The sequence below is a fragment of the Erinaceus europaeus genome, chromosome 13 (assembly GCF_950295315.1).
Source record: "Erinaceus europaeus chromosome 13, mEriEur2.1, whole genome shotgun sequence".
Classification (NCBI taxonomy): Eukaryota; Metazoa; Chordata; class Mammalia; order Eulipotyphla; family Erinaceidae; genus Erinaceus; species Erinaceus europaeus.
Genome location: NC_080174.1, coordinates 43,843,748 through 43,864,684, shown reverse-complemented (window position 1 = coordinate 43,864,684; position 20,937 = coordinate 43,843,748). Strand labels below are relative to the sequence as shown.

Genomic DNA, 20,937 nt, shown 5'->3' with positions numbered 1-20,937 from the left:
CATAGTACATGTGCTACCAAGTGCACCACCACCCGGCCCCCAGATTTTCTAATCAAGTAATGCTAGATGATAGGTATCTAATTACAACCAAGTTTTGTGTTTTTTTTTTAATATTGTATTTATTTATTATTGGATAGAGATAGAGAGAAATTGAGAGGGGAGAGAAGACAGGGAGAGAGACAGAGAGACACCTGCAGCCCTGCTTCACTGCTTGTGAGGCTTTCCCACTGTAGGTGGGGACCAGGGGCTTGAACCTACGACCTTGAACACTGGAATGTGTGTGCTTACCCAGGTGCGCCACCGCCTGGCCCCCCTACAAGTTTTTATGGTACTGTGAGCAACTACCAAATTAACCACACACACACGCACACGCACACGCACATGTTTAAACCACAGGAAGTTACACTGTAGTCAGTCTCCTTGGTAACACTTACTGGTTGTATAACCTGGGCAAATTCCTCAAAGCGTCCAACTTCAGTTCCTTCATCTGCAAAACGGGCAGAGATACATGGACTTATAATTCAAATACTTATTAATATTGCCTTAGCGTACTGCCTTAGTGTATCATCATATGGTTCTAGGTATCTTGTGCAAATTACTAATTTCTGGCTTACGGTGGTACAGGGTATTGATCCTGAGACTTCAGTGCCTCAGGCATAACAGTTTTTTTCTTTTTTAAAGATTTTATTTATTAATGAGAAAGATAGAAAGAACCAGACATAACTCTGGCACATGTGCTGCCAGGGCTTGAACTCAGGACCTCATGCTTGAGAGTCAAGTGCTTTATTCACTGAGCCACCTCCCGGACAACATTTTTATTTTAAAATATTTTATTTAATGATATAGGAGAGAAAGAACTAGACATTGATCTGGTACATGTGCTGCCTGGGATCGAACTCAGGACCTCCTGCTTGAGTCGTTCTTTTTTTTTTTTAATATTTATTTTTCCTTTTGTTGCCCTTGTTTTATTGTTGTAGTTATTACTGTTATTGATGTTGCCGTTTCGATAGGACAGAGAGAAATGGAGAGAGGAGGGGAAGACAGAGACGAGGAGAGAAACACCTGCTGACCTGCTTCACTGCCTGTGAAGGGAATCCCCTGCAGGTGGGGAGCCAGGGGCTGGAACCAGGTTCCTTATGCCAGTGGGGAGCCAGGGCTCAAACTGGGATCAGTATGCACCATGTGCACTTAACCCTATGCGCTACCACCCAACTCCCAGTCCAGTGCTTTATCTACTGTGCCACCTCCCAGACCACATGGTACTGTTTGCATAACCACTATGCTATTTAATGCTCACTGCCCTTTTTTATTTTTAAGAGTTTTGTTAATGAGAAAGGAGAATCAGGTTATCATTCTAATACGTGAGCCAGGGATTGTACTCATGTCTCATGCTTGAGTCCTACTGCACCATCTCCCAGACTATTGAATTTCCCTTTTTTAATTTTATTACTGGATAGTGGCTAAGAGAAACAGAGGGGGGAAGAGAGGGAGACAGAGACACCTGTAGTTCACTTGTGAAGCTTTCCCCCCTACAGGTGGGGACCAGGGGCTTGAACCTGGGTCCTTGTGTGCACTAAAGTGTGTGAACTTCACCATTAGCTACCTCTTGCATTTCCCTTTTTACTAGAGCACTGCTCAGCTCTGGCTTATGGTGGTGCCAGGGATTGAACCTAGGACTTTGGAGCCTCAGGCATGAGTCTATTTGCATAACCATTATGCTATCTACCCTCTGCCCTTTATTTTCCTCCTTATTGTAGTTATTGCTGTACTCTTGAATCACTACTTGAGATGTCTCTCCACCCACTATCCCAAGCCCTAGTGTGTGGGGATGGGGGCTCAAACCCAGGCCCTTGTGCACAGTACTATGTGCACTTAAGTAGGTGTGACACTACACAGCCTATTGTATAAATAAAATTGGGATGGACAGATGGCTTATGGCATAATGGTTCTGTATGACTTTCATGCCTGAGGTTCCAGGTTCAATCCCTAACACTAGTATAAACCAGAGCTATCTTCTCTTCACTTAAAGGACCATTCTGCTAATGTTATAGGACCTGTAAAGCAGTACTGAATTGCCACCCCTGCATTCCTTTCCTAAGCCAGTTCATGGCTCCTCTACCAACCCAGGCCCGAAGCCTACCTTCTTGATGTTTACTAGTGCCCCATCCTTCTAGGCCTTAGGTCTGTGCTACTCAGTCTTTTATACAGGTACTTGACAAAACTCCATTGTGACTTAATCTTAGCTCACAGGCAAATTGACAAGGTAAGTAATACCCATTTTCCCCACTGATCTAAAAGATACCCATTTTCTAAAAGAATAAACAAATGACACAGTACACCAAGTTCTTTAATCTATAAAAAATTCAATCTTTATTTGGGCTTGGCAATCACAGAAACACAGATCTGTTTATTTATTATTTATACAGTTAGAAGTTGGTTGAAATGAAACCACCCCGCAGGCAGGAACAGGGTCCTGTGCAGTAATTGGGTGATGCACCTCCCCAGCCCCTGATAGACACCTAAGTTCCCAGTTATCCTCCCCCCTCAGGAGGCACCTGCTAGAGTCCTGCTCTGTTTCTGACAGCAGGAGAGCAAGGCAGGGCCTGTACTAGTGAGCTCTATCTCGACACATCTTCAGTTGATTCACCGTGTCACCTGCCAGATAAAGGAATGGAAGCAAGTGAAGATGTCTCCCCTGTAAGCCAGCCGTGTGGAATTCTCAGCGAGAGCTGCAAAAAAAAGGTAAGAGCTTAAATCACGGAGACTGATGAGGGCGGAAAGAAAAAAACCAGCCTCCACCCAGGCAGGGCGTTCAGGTAAACTGTTTCCTGCATGGTTTGTCTCCTCAGTCACGGCCCGTGGGACTCTGAGAAGCTGTAGGAATATGCAGGCGCGGACTCGGGGCCCGGCTTCATCTCCGACGCTGTGGAAAGGGACTGTACGTCACGGGGCAGAGCCCTGCGCTCCCGCCGCCACCCGGACAGAGCCTGGGAGAGCGACCCCAGGGTATCCGCGTCGGATGCAAAATGAAGCAACTCTGCTGTTTCTAAAGCCTTCCTGCCCTGTGCCTAGACAGCTAGGCTTACGGTTTAACCCCAAATTGGTCACAAAATTTTAGAAATCAGAATGCGGGAGTCGGGCGGAAGCGCGGGTAGCGCAATGTAAGGACCCTGCTTTCGAGCCCCCGGCTCCCCACCAGCGGGTGTCTTTCTCCCTCCTCTGTCCTATCCAACAACAGCAATAACTACAATGAAACAAGATCAACAAAAGGTAATAAAAAAAAGATCCCAGTTTGAGCCCGCGACTCCCCACCAGCAGGGGGTCGCTTCACAAGGGGTGAAGCAGGTCTGCAGGTGTCAAACTCTCTCCATTTCTCTGTCCTATTCAACAACGACATCAATAACAACTACAACAATAAAACAAGGGCAACAAAAGGGAGCCTTTTGAAAAACCCTAACGCGAGCAGCTGGCAAGCCCCGTGCCAAGGCCTTGTCACCCGACCGGGCACCTCACGCCCATTACAAGCCCTAGGCGCCAGGCTGCCGCGCGAGCTTTCCGGGCGGAATCATCAGCAAGCTGCTACTATCCCTCTCACCAGGCCGGTGCTCGCCATTCTGGAAATCAGCACAGCAAAACAACGTGCTTTCCCGGTGTCTCGGCAGAAACACCGCAGCTAGACTGAATACCCGCCAACTAGCTACGCATGGTCGGCAGCTAAAAACACAAAGTAGTAAGTTTACTCACCTCTAAGCCAGACATCTAGAACTCCCAGTGAGAGCTGCAAAAACAATGCAAAGAGCTTAAATCACGGAGACTGATGAGGGCGGAAAGAAAAAAAGCCGGCCTCCACCCAGGCAGGGCGTTCAGGTAAACTGTTTCCTGCATGGTTTGTCTCCTCAGTCACGGCCCGTGGGACTCTGAGAAGCTGTAGGAATATGCAGGCGCGGACTCGGGGCCCGGCTTCATCTCCGACGCTGTGGAAAGGGACTGTACGTCACGGGGCAGAGCCCTGCGCTCCCGCCGCCACCCGGACAGAGCCTGGGAGAGCGACCCCAGGGTATCCGCGTCGGCAAAGTCTCAACCCAAACCCCCGCCAAGTGACCGCCACGTCCCGGGTCTCCATCAGCAGAGTGGTTTTGACTAGCATACAATAGGAAACATGGCATGGAATCACGTCTGCAGAGCATAGACGCCCGAGACTTTTAGCTGAGCGCCCGACAGTAGGAGGGCAGGTCCCGGGCGCCTCCGTTACCGCGAAACGCGGGCGAACGTAGCCTGAGGGCCCGCAGGCCACCACCACAGAAACGAGCGTTGGCAAAAACGCCCTAAATACTACCCCCGTCTACATAGCAACGAGGAGAAGAAAAACGGATGCGGTAGCACCAAAGGTTATAAGCTGAAATAGAAGAGAGAAAAACTCACCAGCCGAACCCTCTTCCCAGCGAGAGCGTATCCAGAAAGACCTACAAATGCCAAGGCATCCGTATTTATAGCGTCCGAAATGCGCGGAACTCGAGAGATACCTAGTGCGCCTGCGCAGCGACATGCGCAGTTAGGAAACCCACACTTCGCTAAGGATTATGGGAACCAACTAAATCAGCCCCACACCTAGACGTGTTGGACACATCTCGCGAGATTAGCGGGCGAGTTAAGTTATACTTTTTTTTTTTCGTTAGATACGCTAGCTCACTGATCACAAATGCTGCTTTTTGTGGTTACCTCACCTAGCATTGAGGATAGACTATTAAGTCGCACCACCCGCCCCGCAAAATAAGGAGAAACCGAAGCGGCCAGGTTGCTTGTACACTTTCCGTATTTGATCCCTGGCCACCACGCGCAAGCATCGTACCCACAGGCAACTGCGGGCGCGGTGGGGGCGCCTGAGAGGTCGGTTCGTCCTCTGCATCTTTCCCTCCACTGGGGTGGAAATGCCGCGAGCGGTGGCAAGCGCAAAGCCCCGGGTAGGCCCTACAGGGAAATATAAATTTAATAAAATACCCAAAACTACTTTGAGCCCTCCCCGGTCCACACTGCATTGTTGGAAAGCTTTGCTACTGTGGTGTTTTTTCCTGATCTCTGAAAAGTCAGTATGGAGCTATGAAGCCCTGGAGACGTTAAAAAAGCAAAACGCCAACAAGGCAAAACAAAAAGATTTTTTTAAAAATATTTTATTTATTTATTTATGAGAAATATAGGAGGAGAGAGAAAGAACCAGCCATCACTCTGGCACATGTGCTGCCGGGGATTGAACTCTGGGACCTCATGCTTGAGAGTCCAAAGCTTGATCACTTTGCCACCTCCAAGACCACACACAAAAAGATTTAAGGGCTGGGAACACAGCATAATTGTTATGCAAAAAGACTCAAGCCTTAGGTTTTGAGGCCCAAGGTTCAATCATCAGCCCCACCATAAACTACAGGTGAACAATGTTCTGGTCTCTCATTAAAATAATGTATATGGGGTGGGTGGGTGAGTAGAATACAGATCCAAGAAGGATGACAGAGGACCTAGTGGGGGTTGTATTGTTACATGGAAAACTGGAAAATGTACATACATGTACAAACTATTACTGTTGAATGTAAAACATTAATTCCCCAATAAAGAAATTTTAAAAATAAACAAAATAAAGCAATGTATAATAGGGGGCCGGGCAGTAGTAGCGCAGCGGGTTAAGCTCGCATGGCATGAAGCACAAGGACAGGAGCAAGGAGTACCTGACTCCCCACCTGCAGGGGGTCGCTTACCTGCAGGGGATGGGGGTGAAGCAGGTCTACAAGTGTCTTTCTCTCCTCTCTCTGCCTTTTCCCTCCTCTCGATTTTTCTCTGCCTTATCAAGCAACAACAGCAATGGCAACAATAACAAGGGAGACAAAATGGGGAAAATGGCCTCCAGGAGTAGTGCATTCGTACTGCAGGCACCGATAACCCTGGAGGCAAAATATATATGGCAGGGGTAAATAGCATAAAGGCCATGCAAGCAGACTCCACGCCTATCCAATTTTTTCTTATTTATTTTTCCCTTTTTAAAATTTTTTTTTTAGCTACTAAATGGGAGCAGTATTTTTTTTCCCTTCTGCCTCTAGGGTTATTGCTGGGGCTTGGTGCCTGCATTATGAATCCACTGCTCCTGGAGGCTATTTTTTTCCCTTTTGTTGCCCTTGCTATCGTTGTTGTTATTATTTATTGTCATCATTGTTGGATAAGACAGAGAGAAATGGAGAGAGGAGGGGAAGACAGAGAGGGGGAGAGAAAGACACCTTCAGCCTGCTTCAGTGCTTGTGAAACAACCCCCCTGCAGGTGAGGAGCCAGGGGCTCGAACTGGGATGCTTGTGCTTTACACCATGTGCACTTAACACGCGGTGCTACCGGCCCCCCCCCCCCCCCCCCCCCCCGGAGCAGCATTTTGAAGGGAAGTTTCATGAGCAATGAAGCAGTGTCATGGTGTCTTTTGTTCTATAGAGTGACTCATTTCCTAGCCTCACAAGTTACTCTGTCTTGTCTTTAAACATTTATTATTATTATTACTATGATTTTTTTTTTTTTTTTGGCTCCAGGGTTATTTCTGGGACTCGGTGCTTGAACTACAAACCCAGTGCTCCTGGAGGCTATTTTTTTCACTTTTGTTGCCCTTGCTGTTTTATTGTTGTTGTTGTTGTTATCGCTGTCATTGTTTTTGGATAGGATAGAGAAAAATAGAGGAGGGGAAGACAGAGAGGAGGAGAGAAAGGTAGACACCTGCAGACCTGCTTCACCGCCAGTGAAGCGACCACCCTTGCAGGTGGGGAGCCAGGGCCTCAAACTGGCATCCTTATACCTGGGTGGGTTGTTTGTTTGTTTTACCAGAGCACTGCTCATCTCTGGTTCATAGCAGTACAGGAGATTGAACCTTGGACTTTGGAGCCGTAGGCATGAGAGTCTCTGCATTAACCATTAAGCTATCAACTCTCACCCCCTGAGTCTTCAAGTATGGTAAAGTAGGAGCTCTACTGGGTAAGCTATCTCCCACTTCTCTGTTCAGTTATTTGTTTAATTTTATAAGTGATTATTTATTTACTTTACCAGAGCACTGCTCAATTTGTGGTGGTGCTGGGGTTTAACCTGGATCTTTAGAGTCTCAGATAGAAATTGAGAGGAGGGGGGGAGAGGTAGAGAGGGAGAGAGACAGAGACCCCTGCAGCCCTGCTTCACCACTCCTGAAGCTTTCCCCCTGCAGGTGGGGACCAGGGGCTTGAAACTGGGTCCTTGTGCACTGTAATGTATGCGCTTGGTAAAATTAAGATTTTATTTATTAGGGAGGCCAGGTAGTGGCACACATGGTTGAAAGCATATGTTATAATGCTCAAGGACCTGGGTTCAAGCCCCCAGTTCCACCTGTAGAGGGAAAGCTTTGTGAGAAGCGAAGAAGGTATTCAGGTGTCTGTCTCTCTCCCTTTCTGTCTCCCCCTACCCTCTCAATTTCTGGCTGTCTCTATCCAATACATATAAAGATAACAGAAAAAATTTTTAAAAGATTTCATTTTATTTATTGCACCAAAGTAAGACTCTGAGGTGGAGAGAGGGTTCAGGTCCTGGATCATGATGGCAGAGAACCTAGTGAGGGTTGAATTGTTATGTGCAAAACTGGGAAATGCTATGCATGTACAAACTATTGTATTTACTGTCGAATGTAAAACATTAATTCCCCAATAAAGAAAAATTTTTTAAGTTTTTATTTATTGCATGGGGAAAATAATATAATACATGCCTGAGGTTCTCTGGTGACATCCTTACACCCGTTCTTGTGCTTTGCACCATGTGTGCTTAACCCACTATGCCACCGCCCATCCCCCTATTATTATTTTTAACCAGAGCTCTGATCAGCTTTGGCTTATGGAAGTGTGGGAGATTGAACCTGGAATTTTGGAGCTACCTTCCCTACCCTCATTTATTTATTATTCGTGAGAGAAACAGGGAGGAGAGAGAAAGAACTAGAGAATCATCTTGTAGGAGAGGTAGATAGCATAATGTTTATCTAAAGAGACTCTCATGTCCTAGGTTCCAAAGTCCCAAATTCAGTCTTATTCCCCACTACCACCATAAGCCAATGCTGAGCTCTGGTTAAAGAAGGAAAGGAAAGGAAAGGAAAGGAAAGGAAAGGAAAGGAAAGGAAAGGAAAGGAAAGGAAAGGAAAGGAAAGGAAAAAGAAAATAAAGGAAAAAAAAGAATCATCCTGTCATCCTGACACATACAATGCTGGGGCTCAAATTTGGGACCTCAAGCCTGAAAGTCCAGCATCTTATCCACTGCACCACTTTCTGAATCACACCACAGGTTGTTACTTAAAAATTTTTTAAATTTAATAATTATCTTTATTTATTGGATTGAGACAGCCAGAAATTGAGAGGAGGAAGGGAGATAAAAAGGAAGAGAGACACCTGTAGCACTGCTTCACCACTCACAAAGCTTCCCCCCTGCGAGTGGGGACCAGGGGCTCAAACCCAGGTCCTGATACACTGTAATATATGCGTTCAATCAGGTGCAGCACCACCTAGCCCCAAGCTGTTACTTTTTAAATTTGCAGGTACAGAGAGAGAAATTCTGTGTCTTCTATATCAGAAGAACCTCTTGATTGCTACAATTCCTCTTGATTATAATGTAATTCTTTTTGTTGTGCACTCTAGTCTTTGCAATTACATGTCCTGTCTTCTTTTTAAAAAGTAAATTATTTTCTTTTTTATTTATTTTACTTTTGAGAAAGATGCAGATAGATACAGAGAGAAACAACAGAGCACTGCTCAACTCTGGCTTATGGTGGTGTAGGGGATTGAACTTGGGACTTTGGAGCCTCAGGCATGAGAGTCTGCATTACCATTAGGCTATCTTCCCCACCCCTATCTTGTGGGGGATTAACCTGGGACTTTGGAGCCTCAGGCATGAGAGTCTGTTTGCATAACCATTATGCTATCTCCCCTACCCTGTTTGTTCCCTTTTGTTGCCCTTGTTGTTTTATTGTTGTGGTTATGACAGAGAGAAATGGAGGTCTCGAAACTTTACATCAGGCTCAACCTGATGCTGTTGACTGGCTACGGAAGAAGGGCAAACGCTAGAAGAAGAAGAGAAATGGAGAGAGGAGGGGAAGACAGAGAGGGGGAGAGAAAGATAAGACACCTGCAGACCTGCTTCACAGCTTGTGAAGTGACTCCAATGCAGGTGGGGAGCCTGGCGCTTGAACTCCTTACACTGGTCCTTGTGCTTCCCGTTTTTTTTCTTTTTAAATTTCACTGCTCCTGAATGCCGGGCTAGCATTGCAGGTGGGAGAGAGGATCCAGGGATTGGCGTGGTAATACAATTCTTTATTGATGCGGAGCGTCCCGCCCCAGAGTCGGGTGTGAGCACAGCGGGTTAGGCCACGTGGCACCAAACCACAATGGCCGTCTCCCTCTACACGCCAGCCCTTCTCCAGCTCAGGATGCAGAAGAGAAAAAAAAAAAGAGAAGAAGAGAGTGAAACCAGGAACAGAAGTGGGCTTTATAGGGTAAAAACAGGAAGTGGCAAGTAGGAACAGAAATGGCTAGGAAAGGGGGTGGAGACAGGCAAAAGGCATGCTGGGCAGGTGGAAATGTTCTTAGCAACTGTTGCCATGGTTTTAACTGGCTATAACACAGTAGGGATTTTTCAGGCAAAACAATGATTATGTAAATAGACCATAATGTCAGCAATGGAGCAGAGAGGGGGGGCTGGCTTTAAGGCCCAACACCTGGAGGCTATTTCTGTTGCTCTTGTTTATTGTTGTTATTGCTGTCTTCGTTGTTGGATAGGACAGAGAGAAATGGAGAGAGGAAGGGAAGACAGGAAGAGACACCTGCTTCACTGCTTGTGAAATGACCTCTCCTGCATGTGGGGAGCTGGGGGGGGGGGGCTCTAACCAGGATCCTTGGGATCTTTGCACTTCCTATTATGTGTGCTTAACCCTTGACCTTTCACTCTATAACATGTCTCCTCTTGGGAGTATAGTGGTCTAAATCCTAAATTTAGGGGCATGGTGGTGGCACACCAAGTTGAGAGCAGATGTTATCATGCACAAGGACCTGGGGGTTCAAGTTCCTGTTCTCTTCCTGCAAGGGGGAAGCTTCATGAGTTGTGAAGTGTGCTGCAGGTCTCTATTTCTTTCTCCCTTCCCCCCTCTCTCCAGCTTCTCAATTTCTCTCTGTCCTACCAAAAACAAATAAATAATCCTAAATTTTAGCAAATAATGGGTAAAGTACAATTTCAATGCCCCCCTTCTGTAAACAAAGCTTAACCTCCAAAGGATAATGGTAATTTGGAGCCTATTTGGAGGGCTAGTTGAAGGGAAACTAAGCAGGTGGAAGCTAATGATATGAGCAGTTCTGACTCATGGTTTCTTTTAAGCCTTGTGCAGAGTGGTGTGCTAATTAAGGCCAGTCCCTAAAGTGACAAGGAAAAAGTGAGTCATTGGTGAGGTCACCTGGATTGAAACTGGGCTGCTTGCCAGGAGAGTTAATGAATATAGCTTGTCCTACTGCGATGACAATCTGAGGTCTCATAAGTGGTTCATACACAGTAAATTCTTGTAGGGACCATGAATTAGGATGCAATTGTTTATCCCTTAATATATGCAGAGTGATTACATCACTTCTTTTGACCTTGGGAAAACTACTTCACCTCTTAAGATTCTTTACTGCTGAGTGTGTACTTTACCTCTCACACTATAAGGAAGGAAATAGGATAAGAGAATCTAAGTATAGTACATGGCATATAGAATGGGGTTTACAAGAGGCTTTCGTCTTTGTAAGCTTTATAAAAAAAGAATTAAAAAATTATTTCCTTTTTGTTGCCCTTGTTGTTTTTATTGTTGCTATAGTTACCATTGTTGTTGTTATTGATGACCTCCCCCCCCCCCGCGGGGGTGAAGGGGTGTCAATTCAAGGGATGAAGCAGGTCTGCAGATGTCTATCTTCCTCTCCCCCTTCTCTCTTGATTTCTCTCTGTCCTATCCAACAACGACATTAATAACAACAACTACAACAACCATAAAAAACAACAAGGACAACAAAAGGGAAAATAAATTTAAAAAAATCTGTCTTATCTAATACAAAATGGGAAAAATGTCCGCCAGGAGCAGTGGATTCCTAGTGCAGGCACTGAGTCTCAGCAATAATCCTGGAGGCAAAAAACAAAACAGTAGGGAGTTGGGCGGTAGCGCAGCGGGTTAAGCGCACATGGCACCAAGCAAGGACCACTGTAAGGATCCCGGTTCAAGCCCCCGGCTCCCCACCTGCAGGGGAGTCGCTTCACAAGCGGTGAAGCAGGTCTGCAGGTGTCTTTCTCTTCCCCCCTCTGTCTTCCCCTCCCCTCTCCATTTCTCTGCCCTATCCAACAACAACGACATCAATAACAACAACAATAACTACAACAGTAAAACAACAAGGGTGACAAAAGGGAATAAAAATAAAAAAATTAAAAAAAACAAAAAACAGTTCAGGGGACCAGACAGCTCACCAGGTAGACTGCATATATTGCCATTCTCAAGGACCCGATCTGGGCCAGCACATGGGAGCACCTGAAGAAGGAGGCTTCACCAGTGGTAGAGCGGTACTTTAGTGTCTTTTATTTTCTATTTTTCAGGCTCTATCTTTTTTTTTTTAAATACTTATTTTATATTTATTTTATTTTTTCCCTTTTGTTGCCCTTGTTGTTTTATTGTTGTAGTTATTGTTGTTGTTGGATAGGACAGAGAGAAATGGAGAGAGGGAGGGGAAGACAGAGAGGAGGAGAGAAAGATAGACACCTGCAGACCTGCTTCACCGCCTGTGAAGTGACTCCCCTGCAGGTGGGGAGCCGGGGTTCGAACCGGGATCCTTATGCCGGTCCTTGCGCTTTGTGCCACCTACGCTTAGCCCGCTGTACTACAGCCCGACTCCCCAGGCTCTATCTTAAGAGAAAAAAAAACCAAAAAACAACAGTAGCAGTGAAGTCCTGTAGTCCTATAAGCACTAAGCCCCAGTGATAACCCTGGTGGGGAAAAACAACCAACCAGAGACACACAAAGAACAGCACAATTTTTAAAGTTCTAAAATACTTTAATAATTAATATTGATAGGAAGACTGATATACAATGCAATTATTTATTTTACAAGGAGAGTCTATACATTGGGGAAGTACATTACATCAGGGCATTTATTTCTTCTTTACATTTGATTGTGAGTTGCTAATTACATGAAGGGGATATAAAAGCCATATATACACATACATATAAAATGCAGAAAAATACTTGACTCCCAAAGTATCTTATTTCATAAGAACTTAAATGAGATGCAAGATGAAGCAGATTCTCTGGTGGCACATAGAAAGCAGACGTGTAGCTCAGGAAATCAAATCCTGTTTCAAGCTTGGCACATTAAAGGGAAGAGTCAGAGGTTGAAAATGTCATTTCAAGCCACAGAGAATGTTGGGCATAAGCCAAGTAGTTTTCAAACTAACAAGATAGAAAGGTCAGAAGTAAAGTTAGCAATTAATGTATGGTCACCTATATACAGACCTCTAACAACCTGGAAGAACTGTCGCTTAATCTTCCCTCAGACATACCAAGTGTTATGTTAATAAGCTTTAAGGAGGTATGGACCTAGTGTATCTTCAGAATCAAAGTAGTTTTGATGGCAAGTGAGAAATCAAAATAATTTCTTTTTATTCCATGCTGAGAAAAGATATATTTTAAGGCCACCTTAGGTTATATATATATTTTTTAACCTGATACTCTAATTAGTCAACAACTTTTACACATTGACAAGGAAAAAACAAAGAAACAAAAAACACTACTGAAAGATTACTTACAGGGCTGGAGAGATAGTACAGTGCTTATGCAAAAAGACTCTTACATCTGAGACACCCAATGTTCCAAATTCAATCCACAGCAACAACATAAACCAGAGCTGAGCAGTGCTCTGGTTGAAAAAACAAAACAAACAAAACAAGGATTGCAGAGGAATCTGCGTAACATCCTGAATATAAAAATAAAGGGAAAGAGCAGTATTCACCAGTTAACTAGAACTTTCCCCCCTTCTACTTAGTGTGGACATGAACTAGAAGAAAATAGTGAAGATGTGTAGATTTCAACCAAAATTAAAAGAAAGCAAGTGAATCTTCTGTGCTCAGGAATCATATTAATTACCAACACCCAGGCACTAAGCTCACTGGAAGAGGAGAAGTGAGTGAGGTGGAAACTACCAGAGATGGTCAGTGGATCAGTGCTTAGAGCTGAGAGAGCATAACAAAAGAGGGCTGAGAGAGGAGGAGCAGTGGGTCACAAGTGGGCCCAAGACTTTCCCAATCTAGCACCCTCAGATCCCTACGCTACTGATTCTGGCTAGAATCACAGGGGTCTGGTAGCATAATGGTGCGTCCACAGAGTTGCTACAACCTTGCTTTATACAGCAGAACACACCTATTGGCCAGAATGAGTCTGGGTATCATTCAGTACAGAAAAGATTATAATAGCCTGGATGGGCGACAAGGGTGGGGGGGGGAGAAAAAGTTAAAATAGCCTGTATAGCGTAAGCCAGGAGACAAGTTTTCTGCCAAGTTGGCATACTTTTAAAGACTTTTCTTGGGCTTTGCTATCTCACTTTACCAATTTAAAATCGGACTGCAGATAAGACTAACAGGAAAAACACAAGTTCCCATCACTTTTTCAACATAATTTTTCTTAGAAAAAAAAAAAAATCAAGATAATTGTGCCAAAAAGGAAGAACATGCCAGATCCTGAGTTTCTCTGACTGGAATGCCTGAAAGGACTTTACTGCTATGTTGTAAGAGGTATAACACAAATGTTTTCAACTGACAGTCCAGTAAGGCTGGAAGGCTTCTCCTGAGGCTAGGGGCCCCTTAACCAAAAGACTGAGGAACTCCAGAAAGTTTCCCCCATCACCACTGGGAGTTAATGGCTGGAAGTTAGACCAGGACCAGGCAGGTAAGGCTAAGAGTATAACGGTGCCTTAGCACAGGGCAGTTTTTTTAGGGTAAAGGTGTGGTTCAGCCAAGAAAACCAGGATCATGAAAGTTGCCCAAAACACTGGTGGCTGGTGATGGAAGACCCTCCAATATGCTGCAGTATGAAAAGTGTCAAAATGTTTGGCTTCAGCCCAGGCAGCATATGAGAGTCTGTTCCAGTGAAACGCTACATTCAGAGAAGTGCTGTTCACCCCAGAACTATATCCCATATTCCTTTATCCCACAGTCCTATATTCTGTGTCCAGAAGTATTGAACTTCCCACCACATCATTCTGGAGACTGTAGCAGCAAAGTAGCTCTTGTGGGTGGTGGTGGTAGGGTTGTTTACTTCCACTGTCAGATTTTAGCATCAGGGACGATGGTAGCTAAAACAGATGACCAAAAAGAGACCAGTTATCAGATAGTAAAATGCCATGCTTCATATTAAAAAAAAAAAAAAAAAAGACTCCTGGGGCAGGGTGGTGGCACACCTGGTTGAGTATACACATTACAGTATACAAGGATTTGGATTCAAGCCCCTAGACCCTACTTACAGAAGGAAGCTTCATAAGAGCTTAAACAGTACAGCAGGTGTCTGTCTCCCTCTCTCTTTTTAAAATTTATTTTATTTGTTATTGGATAGAGACAGAGAGAAATTGAGAAGGGAGGAGAGAGAGACAGAGAAATATCTGCTGCTGGGAGTCCAGTGATTGTGCAGCCAGTTAAGCACACGTGGTGCAAAGTGTAAGGACCGGCTAGAGCCCCCAGCTTCCCACCTACAGGGGAGTTATTCACAGGCGGTGAAGCAGGTCTGCAGGTGTCTCACTTTCTCTCCCCCTCCTCTCTCCATTTCTCTCTGTTCTATCCAACAACGACACCAATAACAACAATAATAACTACAACAATAAAAAACAACAAATAAATATTAAAAAAAGAGAAATATCTGCAGCACTGCTTCACTGCTCATGAAGCTTTTCCTCTGCAGGTGGGCACCAGGGGCTTGAACCTGGGACCTTGTACACTGTAATGTATGTACTTAACCAAGTGCGCCATCTGGCCCTCTTTTTAAATTAAATTAAATTTAGTGTTATTTGATATAACAGAGAAATTGAGAGGGAAGATAGAAAGGGAGAGAAAGAGGGAGTCGGGTAGTAGCGCAGCCAGAGGGTTAAGCGCACATGGCACAAAGCGTAAGGGCGGGCGTGAGGATCCCGGTTCGAGCCTCCAGCTCCTCACCTACAGGGGAGTCGCTTCACAGGCGGTGAAGCAGTTCTGCAGGTGTCTTTCTCTCTCCCTCTCTGTCTTGCCCTCCCCTCTCCATTTCTCTCTGTCTTATCCAACAACAACAACATCAATAACAACAACACTAATAACTACAACAATAAAACAACAAGGGCAACAGAGGGGAGTAAATAAATAAATTAAAAAAGAAAGAAAGGGAAAGAGAGGTACCTGCAGCATTGTTTCACCACTTGTGAAACATTCCCCCCTACAGGTGAGGACCAGGGGCTTGAACCTAGGCCCTTATGTATGGTAATACATACACTTAGCCAGGTGTGTCACCACATGAACCCGTTTCCCCCCCTTCCCACTTAATTCCTCTGTTTCTATCCAAAATAAATAAATAAACTGCTTATAATCCACTCTACTTCTACCTGACCTTTCTTTTCTTTTCTTTCTCTCTCTCTCTTTTTTTTTTTTCTTTTACCTCCAGGATTATCGCTGGGGCTTGGTGCCTGCACTACGAATCCACTGCTCCTAGAGGCCATCTTTCCCATTTTGTTGCCCTTGTTCTTATTATTGTTGCCATTGCTGTTGTTGGATAGGACAGAGAGAAATGGAGAGAGAAGGGGAAGACAGAGAGGGGGAGAGATAGACACCTACAGACCTGCTTTACCACTTGTGAAGTGATCCCCCTGCAGGTGGGGAGCTGGGCGCTTGAACCAGGTTCCTTATGCTGGTCCTTGTACTTCGGGCCATGTGCACTTAACCCACTATGCTTACTGCCTGGCCCCCCTACCCGCCCTTTCTGCAGCATTTCATAGTTTTTGACCCTCTTCTTTCTTGAAATACCATTCTTTTGCAGATGGAAGGTAGGTAAAAACATTGGGCTTTCAGGAAAAGGTCATGAGTTCCATCCCAGGCACTGTATGTGTCAGTGATGCTCTGGATTTTTTCTGTCCCCCTTCTCTCTTATTAATAAATAAATAAGGGAGTCAGGCGGCAGCATAGTGGGTTAAGTGCAAGTGGTGCAATGCTCAAGGACCAGCGTAAGGATCCCGGTTCCAGCCCCCGGCTCCCCACCTGCAGGGGAGTCGCTTCACAGGCAGTGAAGCAGGTCTGCAGGTGTCTAGCTTTCTCTCCCCCTCCTCTCTCCATTTCTCTCTGTCTTATCAACACCACATCAATAAAATAATAAGGGCAACAAAAGGGAATAAATAAATATTTAATCTTTTCCCTTCCACTTTTTTTTGTGTGATAAAGCATTGAGAGTTATGGGGGGATGAGGGAATAGGGTGGGAGAGAGACAAGAGAGTGGTCTGGGAGATGGTGCAGTAGACACAGAATTGGACTCTCAAGCATGAGGTCTCAAGTTCAACCCCTAGAAGCACATGTACCAGAGTAAGTCTGGTTCTTTCTCTCTTCCTATTTTTTTCACTAATAAATAATTTCTTAAAAAAGAGAGAGAAAAACCTGCAGCCCTGCTTTACCACTAGCAAAACAGTGACAAAAGAGTGCACTACCCAAGTGATCCCCAGAACTTCTTTCTTCCTTCTCAGCCCTGGTTTACTGTGGTACAGGAGATTGAATCTGGAACTTCCGGTGCCTCAGGCATGAAAGTTGTTTAAATAATCATTCTTCTTTTAAATATATATAATTTATTTTCCCTTTTGTTGCCCTTGTTGTTTATCATTGTTGTTGTTGTCATTGATGTTGGATAGGACAGAGAGAAATGGAGAGAGGAAGGGAAGACACAGAGGGGGAGAGAAAGACAGACACCTGCAGACCTGCTTCACCGTCTATGAAGGGACTCCTCCCCTGCAGATGGTGAGCCGGGGGCTCAAACCGGGACCCTTATTCTGGTCCTTACGCTTTGCGCCACGTGTGACTCCCATAACCATTCTTCTGTCTCCCCCATCCACTAGAATTTGTTCTGAAATACATAGAACCAATGGTTCCAATACCTCAGCATACCATTCAGAGCTCTTTAAAGTGCGACATAAAATCTTATTTGTTTTCATCTTCCCTACACTGCCTCCATGTGGCCTCTGATCCAGCCATATTACCTGTTTCTAGACATAACATTAAACACTTTCCCATCCCCTACATTCTTGACAATGCTGGTTCTTCTGTTAGCAATGTTTCTTTTTGCCTAGGCAAATTCTTTTTTTTTTTTAAAAATATTTATTTATTCCCTTTTGTTGCCCTTGTTGTTTCATTGTTGTAGTTATTACTGTTGTTATTGATGTCATTGTTGGATAGGACAGAGAGAAATGGAGGGGGGGAGACAATGACAGACACCTGCAGACCTGCTTCACCGCTTGTGAAGCGACTCCCCTGCAGGTGGGGGAGCTGGGGACTCGAACCAGGATCCTTACGACAGTTGTTAGATAGGACAGAGAGAAATGGAGAAAGGAGGGGAAGGGGGGGGACAAAGACAGCCACCTGCAGACCTGCTTCACTGCCTGTGAAGCGAATCCCCTGCAGGTGGGAAGCTGGGGACTCGAACCGGGATCCTTACGACAGTCCTTGTGCCATGTGTGCTTAACCTGCTGCATTACGGCTGACTCCGGCAAATTCTTTTTCTAAGATCTGGCCTAGAGGCCAGGTAGTGGTATACCTGGTTAAGCATACACATTATGAGAGGCGGGCGGTAGCGCAGCGGGTTAAGCGCATGTGGTGCGAAGCAAGGACCGGCATAAGGATCCCGGTTCGAGCCCCTGGTTCCCCACCTGCAGGGGAGTCGCTTCACAGGCAGTGAAGCAGGTCTGCAGGTGTCTGTCTTTCTCCCCCCCCTTCCCCTCCTCTCTCCATTCTCTCTGTCCTATCTAACAACGACGACATCAAATACAACAACAATAACTAAAACAAGGGCAACAAAAGGGAAAAATAAATACAAATATATATTTAAAAAAATTAAAAAAAAAAAAAGCATACACATTACAGTGCACTAGGACCCAGATTCAAGCCTCTGGCCCCCACCCGCAGGGTGAAAGCTTCAGGAATGGTAAAGCAGTGTTGCACATTTCTCTTTTCTCTGTCTCTATCCTATAATAAATAATAATAATAAATATATATATATATATATATGCCAGGGGAGATAGCATAATGGTTATGCAAAGAGACTCTCATCCCTGAGGCTCGAAAGTCCCAGGTTCAATTCCTTGCACCACCATAAGCCAAAAAAAAAAAAAAAAAAGACTTTCATGCCTGAGGTTCCAAGGTCTTGTCAGAATTCTAGTATAATTAGTTTTAGTAGAACTAGGGACGTTGGGGGTCTTACCGTGTAAAATGTTTGCTCTCTTCATGGACCTCCATCTCTGAGCTTTTGAATTCATTTAGTTCTTTTCTTATGGCAGCCTGTGAAATAGGACACAAAGATGTTTCTGCACCTTCTGCCTGTTTATAGTACAGCAGTGTGTTTGCCGCCTCTTCTCTATGCTCTGTGCAGGCCTCCCAGAGGGAGGAAAGGAGCGCGGCGAGTACACAGAGCAAAGTTCTAAGTCTGATGTATATCACTGTACCTGACACTGTGCATCTGATAACCCAAAAGCAGAATCTTGGAAGTAACACTTTTCTTTTTCTTTTTTTTAGATAGAGACAGAAGTGCAAAGAAAGAGTAAGTATCAAGCATCCTTCAGTGCCATAGGAGCCACATTCAAACCTAGGTTGTGCACATGGCAAGGCAGTACACTATCCAAGTGAGCTATTTTGTTGGCTCCACAGTGTTTTTGAAAGTTTTATTTAATTATTGGAGGGGTGGGGTAGGGAGAACCAGGCCTTACTCTGGCGCATGCTATGCTAGGGATTAGATTCTTTTTTAAAAAAAGATTTTATTTATTTATTTTTTAAGTTCTTTATTGGGGAATTAATGTTTTACATTCAACAGTAAATACAATAATTTGTACATGAATAACATTTCCCAGTTTTCCATATAACAATACAACGCCCACTATGTCCTCTGTCATCCTTTTTGGATCACCCACCCACCCCAGAGCCTTGTACTTTGGTGTAATACGATTTTATTTATTTATAAATGAGAAAGATAGGAGGAGAGAGAGAAAGAACCAGACATCACTCTGGTACATGTTCTGCCGGGGTTTGAACTCAGGACCTCATGCTTGAGATTCTGATGCTTTATCCACTGTGCCACCTCCCAGTCCACCTTTTCATTTTAATTTTTTAAAAAATATTTATTTATTTATTTATTCCCTTTTGGTGCCCTTGTTGTAGTTATTGTTTTTACTGTTGTTGTCGTTGTTGGATAGGACAGAGAGAAATGGAGGAGGGGAAGACAGAGAGGGGGAGAGAAAGACAGACACCTGCAGACCTGCTTCACCGCCTGTGCAGCGACTCCCCTGCAGGTGGGGAGCCGGGGCTCTAACCGGGATCCTTCCTCTGGTCCTTGCGCTTTGCGCCACGTGCACTTAAGCTGCTGCCTACTGCCTGACTCCCTTTAATTTTTTTACATTTATTTATTTTCCCTTTTGTTGCCCTTATTGTTTATCATTGTTATTGATTGTTGTTGTTGTGGTCAGGTGTCGGGCTGCACCGCGGAGAAGAGACAGGAAGTCCAGAGCAAGTGGGGTACACAAATCTTTATTATAGGATGGGGGGGGGTGGCTCAGGCCACGTGGAATCAGCCGACAATGGCCTTCCCCACTACATGACCACAGGGCGAGAGAAGGGAGAGAGATCTGAGAGAGTGCCGAAGGAGGAGAGAGAGGGAGAGGGAGGGAGGGGAGAGAGAGAGAGAGAGGTAGCCGAGAGCCCCGAGAGCGCTTGGGGGGGGGGGGTGAGGGGGCTTTTATTGGGCGACAACCAGGGGTGACGTGTGGGGCCAGGATTGGTTGAAGGGGGCACTGCTAGGATTTCGCAGGGCGTGGTAAAACCTGGGGGTGGAGACTGCATCAGAATAATTCCTCAGCATCAATTTATGTTATTTGTTGGATAGGACAGAGAGAAATGGAGAGAGGAGGGGAAGACAGAGAGGAGAGAGAAAGACAGACACCTGCAGACCTGCTTCACCGCCTGTGAAGCTACTCCTCTGCAGGTGGGGGGCCGGGGGCTCAAACCGAGATCCTGACGCCGGTCTTTGTGCTTTGCGCCACCTACACTTAACCCGCTGTGTTATGCCAGACTCCCACTAGGGATTAAATTCAAACTCAGAAATTCAGGATCTCTGGGCTTTAAGACAGCATAATTGTTATGCAAACTCATACCAGAACCTTCAAAAGTCCCAGCACCATAAGCCTGAGCTGAGCAGTATTCTGGTAAAAAAGAAAAAAAAAAAAAAAAAAAAAGAGGGGGTCGGGTGGGCTAAGTGCACATGGCAGCAAGTGCAAGGACCGGCATATGGCTCCCCATTTCAAGCCCCTGGCTCCCCAATTGCAAAGGGGTCACTTCAAAAGCGGTGAAGCAGATCTGCAGGTGTCTTTCTCTCTCCCCCTCTGTCTTCCCCTCCTCTCTCGATATCTCTCTGTCCTATCCAACAACAACGACATCAACAACAACTACGACTACAACAACAATAAAACAAACAAACAAAAAAAACAAGGGTAGGCAGTTGGGTGGTAACGCAGTGGTTAAGTGCAGGTGGTGCAAAGTGCAAGGACTGGCTAAGGATCCCAGTTGGAGCCTCCGGCTCCCCACCTGCAGGGGAGTTCCTTCACAGGCAGTGAAGCAGGTCTGCAGGTGTCTTTCTCTCTACCTCTCTATCTCCTCTCCTC

The 20,937-nt window shown here is 45.2% G+C and overlaps 2 protein-coding genes, 1 long non-coding RNA gene and 2 other non-coding genes across 18 annotated transcripts in view; all 5 read right to left on the bottom strand.

The window, feature by feature from the left end:
* Positions 1-514, bottom strand: part of RCC1 (regulator of chromosome condensation 1) — a 36,825-nt gene extending 36,311 nt beyond the window's left edge. For both annotated transcript variants that reach the window (XM_016187850.2, XM_060205708.1), the window contains exon 1: positions 435-514. The gene's annotated coding sequence lies outside the window, so the exon portion shown is untranslated. The remainder of the gene's footprint in view (positions 1-434) is intronic.
* A 1,843-nt stretch (positions 515-2,357) lies between these two features.
* Positions 2,358-4,920, bottom strand: LOC132542763 (uncharacterized). Its single transcript, XR_009553737.1, has 4 exons — positions 4,850-4,920; positions 4,423-4,532; positions 3,745-3,778; positions 2,358-2,729 (listed from the first exon to the last, which is right to left on the bottom strand). It is a non-coding gene; the product is annotated as an uncharacterized LOC132542763 (long non-coding RNA).
* LOC132532526 (small nucleolar RNA SNORA73 family) lies at positions 2,820-3,019 on the bottom strand. Its single transcript, XR_009544474.1, has one exon. It is a non-coding gene; the product is annotated as a small nucleolar RNA SNORA73 family (small nucleolar RNA).
* Positions 3,871-4,070, bottom strand: LOC132532525 (small nucleolar RNA SNORA73 family). The gene has a single exon (XR_009544473.1). It is a non-coding gene; the product is annotated as a small nucleolar RNA SNORA73 family (small nucleolar RNA).
* Positions 4,921-12,060: 7,140 nt separating the features above from the next.
* The window catches only part of PHACTR4 (phosphatase and actin regulator 4), a 108,824-nt gene continuing 99,947 nt past the window's right edge, over positions 12,061-20,937 (bottom strand). For all 13 annotated transcript variants that reach the window (XM_060205704.1, XM_060205697.1, XM_060205700.1 and 10 more), the window contains 2 exons: positions 18,492-18,568; positions 12,061-14,373 (listed from right to left, as the gene is read on the bottom strand). In XM_060205704.1, coding sequence (XP_060061687.1) covers positions 14,358-14,373; positions 18,492-18,568 — 93 coding nt within the window. In that variant the 3' untranslated portion in view covers positions 12,061-14,357. The remainder of the gene's footprint in view (positions 14,374-18,491; positions 18,569-20,937) is intronic.